Raw genomic sequence first — 13,496 nt, 5'->3', positions numbered from 1 at the left:
TCCTTGTCCATTGTTGCCTCACCCAGCACAAACCCCAGCCCTGAACTTGGTAAAGTGAACTTCTCTTCACGTGAATCACAGAATTATCAAGGTTGGAAAAGACCTTCAAGATCATCAAGTCCAACCTTCCACCCCACAGCCCCCAACCACTAAACCATCTCCCTCAGCACCATATCCACCTGTTTTTTGAACACCTCCAGGGATGGTGCCTCCACCACCTCCCTGGGAAGGCCTGTTCCAAGGCCTCACCACTCTTCCTGTGAAGACATTTTTCCCAATATCCAATCTGAAGCTCCCCTGTTGCAACTTGACCCCATGAACATTAACATTGACTTTTCATATCAGCATTTAAGATGTGAGCATTGCCCAGGAATGAAAACATTTATTCTTATACAATAAGTCCCTCTATTTCCATATAAAACCCACCTGTAATGAAACCCCTTGTTCACAGAAAAGCAGCAAGAAAGTCATTTAGTGCCCTCCACTTTATAATTTAAAGCCTATCAAAAGTTTGTGTGTCCCATCCCCTTGCAAAATACCACGTGCAGCAGACAAGTGCCAGCAGGATGACCTTGCTGGGGAGAGAGAAGGTCCTGGGAGCTGTGCTGGTACTGGCCAACCTGCACTTGTCTTCACCTGCCAGCTCAGGTGGCACCGTGCAGTCCATCAGGTCCCCTGGGTGGGCAAAATGAAGAGCTGTGGTGTTGTGAGGGCCCAGGAAGGCACAGTGCAGCCCTCTGATGGCTCCCCGGTGCCTTGCTGTCCACCTCCAGAACCACAGCATCTTGCAGTCACATTTCCAGGGGTTTTGGGATAAAAACACGTACTTCAGTTTTGGGAGTTCGGCAAACAAGCGGATGGGGAGGGAGCTGAGGTTGTTCTTGCTCAGGTGAAGGAAGTGCAGCTTGTTTATGTACAAGAAAGCCGAGTCTGAGATGGAGGAGATCTGGTTGTTGTTCAGGTACAAGTTTCTCAAGTTCAGCAGATGCCTGAAGGTGCAGCCGACAGCAGTGATTCTGTTGGCTTCAAGGTGCATGGTCTTGAGCTGGATCAACCCGTCAAAAAGCTGATTAGGCAAATCAGCAATGAAGTTGTGTCCTAAATTTAACATGCCCAATCTGAGCAGCTTTGTAAAAGCACCGTTTTGAATGGTCCATATCCGATTCTTCCTGAGATTCAGATCATACAGGGTTTCCAGGTCCTTCAAGGAATCTCTGCCAATGGCTTCTATGTGGTTGCCCTCCAGTGACAACCTTGTGAGGCTGGAGAGATTCCTAAAGGCTTGTGGGACATACCGCATGTTATTGGAGGCTAAATCAAGTGTTTCTAGAGAAGGCAGGTGTGAAAATAGAAGTGGGTGGATTTCGAAGATGTTGCAGTGGGACAAATCCAGGCTGATGAGGTTTATTAGTCCTTTGAAAGTGTTTGCATGCAGGTAGGTGAGGCGTGAGCTCCTGCTGAGGTGCAGCTCTCGCAGCTTGCTGAGAGCGTGGAAGGTCCCCGGGGACAGGAAGGTCAGGTTGTTTCCATCTAGCCAGAGGCTGTGGAGGAAAGTCAGGTTTCTGAAGGTGGTGGTGGTGAGACTCCGCAAATGGTTATTTGAGAGGTTTAGAGAAATGGTGGATGCTGCTATTTCTGCAGGGAGGGCTCTGAGCCCGGCTCTGGTACAGTAGGTGATCTCTTCAGGTGCACATTTGCACATGCTTGGGCACGAATCAGAGATATTCAGATTCAGTCCAGCCTTGGCTGCACAAGTAAATACAAATATAACAAAAAAGAACATGACCAGCCACAAGTGAGATGCTGCATCTAATACCAGGTGGACAGTAGAGAAGAAGGCAAGAAAAAGAGCAGGTACCTTTTCGAGAGGTGGACCAGAAGCATGGCAGGGTTGGTCAGGCTGTGCTTGTAGTGCACAGTGAGAATGAATGAGCTGGTTCCTCCTGCTGCAGCCCAGCAGGGATCAAGTCTTTAGCAGACAGAAGCCGATTAAGTGCCGCCCTGCTGGAAAGAGCATTACTGGGAGGCAGGGAGGTTTCTCAGCTGAACATCATGCTCTAACGGTGGCTTTTCCCACCTCCTGCCCTCTGCAAACAGCAGCAGGTAACAGACTCCCCTCAGGATCTGTCTGGGAGAGGCTCCTCTCCTGGGTTGCTCAAAGTTCTCAGGATCTGCTTGGAAGTTTGCTTTAAAAAGCCAGTTTTGGGGGTGGCTATTTGTACTTTTCCCCAGTTATGGCTTTGGGAAAAGCAACTGAGAGCAGCTCTGCCATGGGGATGTGAGGCAGGGGCTCTGCCCCTGGTGTGGCTGCACAGGCTGGCAGATGCCTTGGGCTCAGGCCAGGATCCCCGTGTCAAGGAAAGCAGAGCTGCTGCTGAGCCCTGAGCACAGCCCTGCTGATGGCTGTTCATCCTCTGTGGAAAAACAGGAGACTCAGGAGGCTGAGAGCCAGGAAGGTGCAGGGGAGTGCTGAGGTCTGGTGGAGCCTCTTCTGGGGATAAGCCCTGAGCCATCTACGAGTGATAAAAGATGATCCCCATGAGCAGAGCACCTCAAGGGCAAGCTGCCCTTTCCAGAGCCCTGCCTGTCTCCAGCAGCTCTGAAGGTGCCATTGAGCAGTCAGAGCTCAGCTTGGGTCCCTAAAAGCCCATGTCCTTGGGCCCCTTCCTGGTTTTATCCTATATTCAGAGTGCAAAGGAAAAGTGGGATCGGGGGGGAGGGGGGCTGATGGATGCACCTGGGATCAGCAGTCTGCAGGTTGATTATTTTGCATACGATGCCAAAAGGACTAGACCAGGACCTTGCAGCTCATGTGCCAACAGAGCAACCAGTGATATGGTTGCTGCTTTTTTTCCTTCTCACTCTTTTAATTTTTGTTTGCCCCTCTCACTTCTCTCTGCTGGAGTTCTCATGCTTTTGCTGTGCTTGAAGCACCTTCTCTCAGCCCTCTCCCTTCAGGTGCATTTCCTCCCTCCTAATTTCTTGGTCTGCCTCAGCTCTTTTCTCTTTCATCTTTTACAGATGTGGGTTTCCTTTTTCTCTCCTGCTTAGCCAGCTCTGTCCAGACAGTGGCTAAAAACTCAGATAGATGATATGCCCAACAGTGTGTGAATTAGACAAATTTGCAGATCCATTGGTTTCTCTGCAGAATAGGTTTCCTGTGCTGTTAAATCCCTGGGTTGGTTTCAGCTAGTTCTGTTTTCTTAACATGATTTTCTTTCAACAGTAAACCCCCAAAGAACAGCTTCTCCTCCCTGAAAGCTTGGCTGGGGTGGTTGTGTTGTGTAATGGAGACTACCTTCCAGCTGTAAACAACACCATTTATTTAGTTAGACAGGCTTTGCTGCAGTGTTGCTTGAGGCCAAGCTGGTCTTCACCCTGAGAGCAGCACTGACAGCACCTTTCCAAGCTGCTTGTCCTGGGAGCTCCAGAGGAAGGTGGAAACATGCACTGCTCACCCCACCCAGAAGCTCACATTTGGAGCTGTGCTGAAGGTTTTGGTTGTTGAGTCTTTGTTTTTGGCTCAGCTGGGACTGGTCCTTCGAGGACATCTCTTTGGAGGCGTTTCCTGCAGCTGAGATCACCACAGCTTCTCTTATCTCCTGCTGCAGCACAGCTACAAATATTCATTGCTCCATGACTTTGTCCCTGCACCCTTGTGAAGGAGACAGGTTTCTGCTGGTCTCTGCAGGATGAGTGAGCTGCTGTGTCTGCCAGAAATGGTCTCAGCTCTAGTTGAAGTTTCATGGTTCAGGCTGAAGAAGAGGGATTGCTTGCTCTGGTGTCCTTGTTATTTGTCACAGCCTTTTTTTTTCTAGTTGGAATTCCAGTGGTGTTGCCATGTTCTAGCCCTTATTTAAGTCCAGTGGTTGCTCTGATTCTCCCTGATTTCATATTGGAAACTTTCAGAGACCAAAAGCATGCAGCTCTTAGAGCTCAGTGCTGCCAAATGTCACTTAACTAAAACATAGTGATGAAATGGGACCACACAGCTGCAGAATGTCTCCTTGCTTCAGACCCTGTAGGCCCAAAGAAGCCCATAGGTATCAAAACAAGCAGATTTTTACACCTTGTCATGGGTTTAGCAGTTCCAGATGCTTCCTGTAATCATTCCATGATGCACTAGAGGTGGCAGCTGCCTTGCTGGGATTTTGCCTCTGGCTGCTGCCTGGGCCACACTGACTGATGGCAGCTCTGGTGGCAGCTGCCCTTGAAGTGGAAGCAATGCAGTGATGTGCCACCACTCACCACCACGGAGGGCTAAACCTTTGCTGGGGGCTGTGTGTTGACCCGAGATGCTGATGGCAGGTGTCTCCTGTGTGTGCTGCAGTGCCCAGTGCCCCTTTGGCAAGAAGCAGCATTGCCTGCCCTGCCTCAGCCCCCTGAGCACCATCACTGCAGGCAGCAGCAGCCACCACATCGGGTGCTGCAGAGACAAGGTAAAGACATGGTCCTTGAGAAGAACAACCCACTTAACTTCTCTCTAGGTGCTCTTTTAAACAAATCATTTCCCACTATGATCTGTTCAATTATGAGCATTCAGCTCCTGGGCTGTTTTTACCAGGCTCAGCTCTTTGTGCTCTTCATGCAGGGATTTTAGTTGTCTTGCTCCACCTCCCTAGGAGGGTTTTCTGGAGTGCATCATGTGTTTTGGCTGAGGTGGCTCATCCTTCTGGCTAGAATGGAAAGGCTGGCCCACTGCAGGTCTTCTGTTAAAATGTATTCCACCCATTGCATGACCATGATTGTGTTTTGTCTTCAGTCACTGATTTATCTGACAATTGGGATTTACAGTCCATCACACCTACTTCAGAAATTGTTTGCAGCTGATGTCAAGAGCCTTGCCTAAAGCTGTAGATTTTAAGGAGCTCTGTCCACTTTACAGGATTGAGGTTTGATACAAGCAGTCCAAACATCTACTCTGGGATGGCCTTGCTGGTCTAATGAGTTAAAACAGCAAGGTTTGCTTTCTGTGAACTTTCTGGTGGGCAAAGGTGGGGTGAGCAAAATCACTTGATAGCTTAAAAGGAAGATTAAATGAGTTGGAATACACAAATGTCAAAAATATTCTGACTTCCCCAAAGCTTTAGCTAGATGGTGAACTCTCATGTGTGGGTGAGGCTTGTGCAGCCTGGTCTTGTGTGAGACGTCCCTCCTCATGGCAGAGAGGTTGGAACCTGATGATCTTTAAGGTCCCTTCCAACCCAAACCATTCTGTGCTTCTGCTGCTTATCACAGCAACTGGTCTGGGAGAAGTGAGCAGGAGAAAATGACATGAGAAGTGGTTTGTGATTCAAGCTGCGCGTGGGTTCCCCTTGAGATCTGGCTGAGCAGGTCTCACCTGCTGAAACGCTCCAGACATGATTTTCTTCAGACATAGCAGCACTAGGGGGGTTTTAGGCTCTATCCTGATTCTGGGCAAGCCCTGGTCGTTTCTCTGTATCTGGGGCCATGGCTGGAAGCTGTGCAGCCCTCAGGAAGGGAGCTCTGGCCAGGCCCTGCTGCCTGCAGCAAGGCCAGCCGTGCTGTCGTGCTCCCCCCGCCCGCGGCGCTGCCAGGGCCCATGGACACCCGCTGCCTTTCATAGCAAGGGGTGTTTTCAAAGTCCCTGAAGGGCTTCTTTGCTTTGCTGCTTTTAGTAATTCATAAAACACTTACGGCCGATTCTGTGAACAAACAATCTCGCGAAGGATCGTTTCAGGCTTGGCAGGGCTGCCTGCAGGACACAGACAGCTCATAAAAGAAATGCTTTGGAAAAGTTGTCCACACACTGGAGGTAGAAGAGGCATCCTTGTGCTCTTCAGACTGCCTCTGCCACACCCTAGATACTGAACTACTTAAAAAACTGTCTTCTTCCAGCAGTTAAGTGGGACCAGAGGTCTCTGCTACTGAACTGTGATGGGTCCTGGCTGGCTGGCCCTTGTGTTCACCACTGTGCTGCTGCAAAGTGGAAATGCAGGGCTTCTCCCAGGCCTGCTCAGTGCTTCCACATGAAATCCTGGAGGATTTCATCCTGGAAATCCTGGAGGGGGGAAAGTAAAACACTGACCAAGGTCTTCCCTTTAAAAATGTTAGTAGTTCCTCCTCCTGGCCAAAACAATTTGTTTGCAGACATCCACAGTCAGAACTGTTGATGCTTTCAAGGTACATGAGACAATGTTCAGACCCAGCATGCCAAGGCAAGAGCCATGGATGGTAGATGCAAGAAGGACTCAGTGCCTCAGCTATCATAAATTTTCAGCTGGTCACTGCTCACAACTGCTCTCCACCCTAAGGCCCCAAAAAGGATGCAAGAAAGCAGCCTTCTCTGCAGGAGTGCTCTGCAGCTGGGGAAGCATGAGGTAGATACTCCAGTCTTGCAAGACTGAGCAATTAATCCCTAAAGAAACCCTTAAACAAACAAATGCAGGGAGGAGGAATAGATAGAAAAGCTTATGGAGTGCTAGGAGAACCCAGCTGCCAGGGGAATGGTTTCAGTCCATGTGTGCAAAAGTCTTCTTGTTTGGCATGATGCAAAGAAGCCATCCAGCATGATGGAGATCATTGTTCTCCTGGGTGGGTGGTGGGTTCCCAGCTCCTGCCACCAGCACCACGTAGTCAGGGCATCCAAAGCTACATCAGCAACAAAGGGGTCAGAGCAGCACTGGCCTACATTGGGTTACACATCCTGGGGAGCACATTCATGGGAGATGTTTTTTTCCCCTCTTGCTTTCTCCAAAAGGAGCAAATCAAGCCCATGAATACAGCCTGCATCTGGATCCTAGGTTGCTTTGAGGATCTGGCAGGCTGGCCAGGTTTGACCTCAGGAGCTGGCTCTGGCAGGTCTGCTGGTGCAGTTGGGTACACGGCCTGTCCAGAACATTCCATCCCTCTCAGCAGCAGTTCCCTGCAAAAAAACAAGACCTGGGACTTAGGGTGGATGAATAATTTTTTATTTTTAATTGGTACAATTTATCAAAAGTTGCTATTTTTAGTTAAATCTTGACTTTTTCAGTCCCCAAGCTGTCATGGTTGTTACTGTTGCCTTTACAGATTTTCTTCTATTTTTTTAATGGACATTTCAGTGGTTCCAGGGTCTCTCCCCACCTCTGCCTTTTCCATGACAAGCTCAAATGAGTGGGAAAAGGAAGAGGAAGGGATGCCTGAAAATCAGACTAAACATTTCTGGAATGTGTGAAGGTATGCACTGGGGAGTTTCATATATATATAGAGATAACAAAGCTGTGCTGACATGGATGTTTTCTAACTCTGGCTCTGACATGCAGTGCTTGACCCTTTGGGACAAACGAGGTCTCCCATCCTGTGCAGTGATTTGCTATTACCCTCCTCAAGATACCTGTGATGTTAGAGCCTATTTTTGTTTTATCTGCTCTCAGCATGTACTTTTTGAGCTATTTCAGCTTTCTTTCCCTTCCAGTGTTTACCCTAAGCACAGGCACTGGGTGTGCTGGCAGCCTGACAGTCCTGACCACTGACTACTTTGTCATTGTGTCCAGAAAGCCATAAATCAGCTGCCCAGTGATAAATGGAAATGCTGGGTGGGATTCCCCTTCTTCAAATAACCCAGACTCCTTTTGCACAGAAAATGCCAAGAGCTGGACTCCTTGTATGAGGCAGATAAAGCCAAAAGCTGCCAAGGACTACTCTCCTTGCCTTGACAAGTAGTGCTGTCCTTCAGGAGATGCATCAATTTGCTGATCAGCTTTTCCAGCATCCTCTGCAGCTGTTTCTGGGCAGAAAAAGGAGCTTGTTCTCCACAGCCTGCTCAGCCTTTGATTCCTCTGAAGATGCTGGTAAAAGGCTATTTTCCCTGTTTCATTTCTCTTCTGGTTCACCTCACTGTAAGCAGAGCTTACCAGAGGTTATGGAGCCTCAAATGCCTGTTGCCTCTGGTGTGCTGCAAGGTCCAAGAGCAAGGGCAGGCACCAGGGTTCCCCCAAGCCACCACAGTTGGATACCCACCCACACTGCAAGGCTGCAGTGTTCAAAGGTGTTTAGAGAATGGGATGAGCTTGGGTCTGGCCCTGGCTAGGGATGAGCAGCCATCCAGCAGCACCTGGCTGGGGCAGAGGGACCTGTCACTGACAGGGACTTCTGTGGTTGCTTTCCACGTGGCATGTGCAGCCCTGCCTGGAGAGCACAGCACACATGTCCACAGTAGATGGGCCACTGCTGCAAAGGACATCACACTCACGGTATCAGGGCAAAATATTGAAGGCTTAGAGATGCTATTTTGGCCTTGGGTTTATCCTCCAACAGTCCTCTTGCAGCCTCTTCCATGGAGCTGAGACTGGGGCCGGGTGGGCCACAAGGAAGAAGCAGAGGTAAGAACTCAGTTCTGTGTGAGTGGGAAGTAGCTGTGAGCGTGCAGCCTTGTCACCTGCCTGCTTTGGTCCTGTGCTACCCCAGTGCAGCCTCAGAGCCTCTGCTCTGCCACGTGGATTTGTCCAGCTGCCCTCCTCATTTCCAGCAGTGTCCCCACAGGGACATGGGCAGTGGTTTTCCCCTCCTACTGACTGGGAGTCAGGATCAGCCTTCTCACACTGGCAATACTGGTGTGAATGCTGGGATGTTCCTGCACTCTCTGTCTGTGTGTGTCCACGTTATGGTCAGTTCTGCCAGGACAAACAGCCTATTCTACCCTCAAACGTGTTAGCAAGTGCTGGGGCACCAGGGAGTGCATGGGAATACCCCTGCCCTCAGGGATCCAAGGGTCCTTGCACAGAGGACCACCTGGGGGGCAGAAGAGGGTTGCATGTGGGTGTATCCTCCTGGCCCAAGAGCTGCAGGAGAAAACCCACAGGGAGATTTGTGTGGATTTCCTTTTTCTTTCTCTCTCTTTATTTTTTTTTTTTTCCTGGTCGTCTTGTTCCTCTCTCCTGATTTACTGCATGTGCTCACGTGGCCTTGGAAAGGGGGGCTCTCCAACTGTTTTGCTTCCAAAAGGAAAAGAAGCTGGCAGGCTTTCGGATTGCAGTTCTTGAGTTATGTAGGTTAAAGCCTCCCAGTGGGAACACGGATGATATGAGAGAGCAGATCGCTGGAGGTGATACTTGCTGGAAGAAGAAGAGGAGAAAAGAGCATGTAACTCTAGAGCTGCATCCAGACGAGTGTGAGATTTGAGAGGTATGTTTTCTATCTGCTATTAGAACATACTTTCCATTGATTTGATTCAGCTTGTCCTAAAATGTTTCATTGTGTCTTAAGTAATAGTAGGAATGACTAGTTTGGAGGCGGCTTCTAAGCCACCAGTTGTTCATGTGCAGGGAGGGGGAGCTTGTTTGTCAATGAAACCTTGTTCTCAGGAATGGAGCTAAAATGAAGTATGGTGTGGTCCCTCTGTTAGGAGTAAGTCAGACACATAATCTTGGTGACTAGTTTTGAGATTTCAGCTTCTGTAGGTTAAAGTTCAGGACACAAGAGTTTAGGGTGAAATGGAACCCCAGACTCTCTCCTGAATCTTTGTCAGCCTGTTTGGTTACAGAATGTGGGCTTGTGATCAAGTATTTGGGACTTTAAACACCAGTACTCTGCAGAAATGTGCAGTAACATTTTTTTATTAATTTATAATCATTGAGACAATACAATGAAACTTCATTTTTTGTCAGTATGTTGAGAGTGGCATGTTGTATATTTTGCATGGAGCAAATTATAAGCTACACCAAACTGTTAATACAGAAAAATATGTTAGGAATGCTCAGTTACCTTGTGCTGATTGAGAGATCATTACCCAACTCTACTGTCTTGGTCAACATTTCTGTTATTATTAGGGCCCCTTGAGAATTCTGAAGTGCCTGACTGATTCTATAAGGAATTATTTAAAAAAGGAATTGTCTCTTTCTATTATGTAAAAGAAAATATTTGGGTATGAGATAATTTTTATTGACTATAAAGTCTCAAAGTTTGAAAAATGCCCTGCTAAGGGTGAAGACTTGAGATGATGGACTGGAACAAAGACAGAACTGTCAAGTAATTCTCCTGTTTTAGCTGGTTTGTATCTACATTTTCCCCCTGCTGAAACCCAGTCCTGGTCTTTCTAAATGTTTTGCAAATACTAGTTAAATCCAATGCCTGCAAGGACTGAGCACTTGACTGTCTGTTGCTGGTTTCTACATTGAAAATATTTATTTTACACTTGATTAAAAGCTGTCGTGAGGGCAGGAAATGCAGAGCTGCTTTGAGAAGGAATCTGACAGTAAACGACATTTTGCAAAGACCTTTCAGGGTCTTTGTATCCAGCCCAATGAATTAAACAAAAAGGCAAAGCTTGCTTTCCTCATATCCTTGTTAAAAAGCTGCTTTCAGGCCTGTGAAGTCTCAGGAGACCTTCAGGTGTGAAGTACCTGATCCCCACTGGCAAGTGCTGCCTTTCTACATTATTTCAACTGTGCAGAGTGCTGGAAATAGTATGAGAAAGCTGAGAAAAGGATCACAAGGAGCTTCAGTGCTGCCTTTGGGCACAGAAGTTCCCTGAATATCTCCAGCTCCTGAGTCAATAATCTTTCTGCTCTGCTGGCCACAGAAGGCACCGTCTGTAATCACGGATAAAACCCAGCTGCTTGCTTCTCTGCCAGGCTAATTAAAAAGTGCTGTGACCTCACTAGGGCTAATTGTGTCCTGTCAGTGGGACAGAGGAAAGGAGCCCAGCAGTGTTGCCTGGTAATTCAGCACTCAGCTTACTGAGAGAATTTTAAATGGTTTTTATTCTATGGTGACTATGATCCCAGAGCTAAGGTGGCTGCAGAGTGCACATCTGACACACAGTTTCTGATTTGCAGGTGAGCAAGGTGATAGAAAAGTGCTGCAAGCCCATGCAGTTCCTGCAGAAACCTCCCTTTCCACCAGCACCACCATGCAGAGCAACTGCTCCCTGGTTGTCACCACCAGAGAAACTCTCCAAGTCCTCTACACAGCACTGACAAACTCCACAGCTGCATTGCACCCACCCCCTCCCTGCCCTCTCACCTCTTCAGATTATCATTTTTCACTAATTCCAGCAATCTTCTCCGTGGTTTTTGTTCTGGGCTTGGTTGGCAACAGCGTGGTGGTTTTGGTGCTTTCTTGTCACAGCGGCCCCAAAACAGTGGCTAATATCTACATTTTCAACCTGGCCGTGGCGGATTTGCTGTGCCTTGCCACCCTTCCCTTCTGGGCCACCTACTACTCGCAAGGGTACAACTGGCTCTTTGGGTCTCTCATGTGCAAAATCTCCAGCTCTGTCCTGTGCTTGAACATGTTTGCAAGTATCTTTTTCATCACGTGCATGAGCGTGGATCGGTACCACGCCATCGTCCATCCTCTTCGCTCTCAGGGAAGAACTTCACAACAGGCTTATTTTATAGCCCTGGTTGTGTGGGGCCTTGCCTGTTTGTCCTCCCTCCCCACTTTTTATTTTCGTGAAACTCACTACGTTGAAAACCTGGGGGTCAATGCTTGCATCATGGCCTTTCCTCACGAGAGTTATGAAGAATGGTCTGTGGCAACAGCCTTCCTGAAAAATGCGCTCGGCTTCTTCATCCCCTTGACAGTCATCACCACCTGCTACGTCTGGATCAGGAGGCACTTGCTTAAAGCACAGAAGTTTGGGAAAACCAAGCAGAAGAGGGACAAAGTCCTAAAGCTAGTGGCTGCTGTTGTCGTGGCCTTCTTAATCTCCTGGTTCCCGTTCCACATCCTGACATTTTTGGATGCCTTGGCTCACATGAACATCATTAATGACTGCGGCGTGACCGGGCTCATCGACACAGCTCTGCCATTTGGCATCTGCTTGGCATTCACCAACAGCTGCACCAACCCTTTGCTCTACTGCTTCATTGGGAACCAGTTCCAGGAGAAACTCCATCGCTTGTTCAAGCGCCGGGTTCACCAGTTCAACAGCCGTGGAGAGAACTCTTCTTTGAGGAAAGGGAGCTGCTTCAGAGATGCTGAGACCCCCGTGGGCAGGGAAGAGGGACCTGAGTCCTTGCTGTAGGCACTGGGGCACTATGTGGGGTGATGGCAGTGCAGCTGGCTGTCCCTGCAGTGGGGACACTCCTCTGTCCCCTTTCCTTGGAGTAGTGCCCACCCGTTTGCTCTTTGGAGAAGCTGTTTTTCTCATACATGTGGATTGTATTCTTCCTTCTGCAGTGAGCACTTTACAGAGAGGGAAGATTCTGGCAAATAAATATACTGATGACATTTTAAATATCAGCTTGTGCATGTCTGAGGTCAGGTGAATGTTTACTGTGACATGAAAAGACAATAGATACCAAAAGGACCATTGCCCCTTAACTACTTGTGTAGGTGCTGAGTATTACACCCTAAGCTGATCTTCTCAAAGAGATTCTCACTAGAGCATATGTGAACAAACCAGTGCAGGTGTTTCTGTACCTATTTGTAAGAAAATATTTTGACCTTTATTTTGTGGGTCCATATATATATATATAAAATTTTTTAAAAATAGATGGCTAGAGGTGTTGTATGTAAAATGCAACAAATACACCTCCTGGTGGCTGAGGCCTGAGACCCTGAGAACAGGTGGAGACGTGGTCCTGCTAACTGCTGGAGGCAGGAGAGTGTTCCTGGGGAAAAGTACAACCACAGACATCTTTTTATACCTTTTTCCTAGCAGGTGACAGGTTTGCAGGGCAGGTGGTCCTTTGCTTTGGTTCAGTGTGGTCACTTCTCACAGTAACACCCCAGGAACTGAACACACCACGTCCCACAGCTCTGTGAGCAGGCTGGGTCCCACACACTGTCCAGCAGCCTTTGGGCAAGGACTTCCTGATGGTCTAGAATTTGCATTTAAAATGTTGTTTACTGCTGTAATTTTGAGGTGATATGTACAGAAAGCCAAAGTCACTGTCTTGGCACCCAGAAGCAAAACTGTGGCGTGACTTCAAAGACTTAAATCTCAGTATGGGAGTTTACTCACTTGTAAATAAAAGAAAGGGGGGAGGGGAGAGAATTTGGCAAATATTGATTCTATTTTGAGGTCATTTTTGATGGTTATTTTGAATTTTCCTTTCCAAAGGGGTATTTGGCTTCTCAGAAAGGATGGAGTTTGATATGCTCAATGTAGAAGAGGGATCTATTAGCACTTTCTCAATTGCCAGCAGGTTGTCCCCAGGGTGGGTGACCCGGGGTGACTGAGAGATCACTTGCTTCAGGGAACTCTTGCTGACAAGGTTTGTCTTAGCAGTTTTGCATTAGAAATTATACTTGTCAGGTGGGTAATCAGAAGGCTGGCCTCCCTGGAAATCCCAGCACTGGCTGGTGCCTGGAAGCCATGGTAACTTGGTGCAGGAACTGTCCTTCACTGTTAGGATGGGTCTAAGTTTCTTTACTGGTGCCCATGAAAATGGGATAATCCAAGAAATATGCCAGTCTCAGGGAGGTGCCAGATGAAAAGTTTGTGCAGAACTTGGCAAAATGGGGGCTTGATCACAAGTAACCACTTCTCCCTGTCCTGGTCTGGTGTTCTGTAATGGGTATGTAGCTGGAGAGATGCTTGTCCC

General features: G+C 48.1%; 2 protein-coding genes across 2 annotated transcripts; one reads left to right on the top strand and one right to left on the bottom strand.

The window, feature by feature from the left end:
• Nucleotides 1-493: 493 nt before the first annotated feature.
• LOC104388310 (nyctalopin-like) lies at nucleotides 494-1,783 on the bottom strand. Its single transcript, XM_009997171.1, has one exon. It carries the CDS (start codon nucleotides 1,781-1,783, stop codon nucleotides 494-496), a length of 1,290 nt encoding a protein of 429 aa, XP_009995473.1.
• A 9,069-nt stretch (nucleotides 1,784-10,852) lies between these two features.
• Nucleotides 10,853-11,971, top strand: AGTR2 (angiotensin II receptor, type 2). Its single transcript, XM_009997170.1, has one exon. It carries the CDS (start codon nucleotides 10,853-10,855, stop codon nucleotides 11,969-11,971), a length of 1,119 nt encoding a protein of 372 aa, XP_009995472.1.
• Nucleotides 11,972-13,496: the final 1,525 nt, after the last annotated feature.

The sequence above is a fragment of the Chaetura pelagica genome, unplaced genomic scaffold (genome assembly GCF_000747805.2).
Source record: "Chaetura pelagica isolate M959 unplaced genomic scaffold, ChaPel_1.0 scaffold344, whole genome shotgun sequence".
Lineage (NCBI taxonomy): Eukaryota > Metazoa > Chordata > Aves > Apodiformes > Apodidae > Chaetura > Chaetura pelagica.
This window is presented reverse-complemented; position numbering and strand designations above follow the sequence as displayed.

What these genes read in the sequence shown, in the direction of transcription:
- LOC104388310 (XM_009997171.1), bottom strand. Translation starts at nt 1,783, where the DNA reads ATGTTCTTTTTTGTTATATTTGTATTTACTTGTGCAGCCAAGGCTGGA.
- AGTR2 (XM_009997170.1), top strand. Translation starts at nt 10,853, where the DNA reads ATGCAGAGCAACTGCTCCCTGGTTGTCACCACCAGAGAAACTCTCCAA.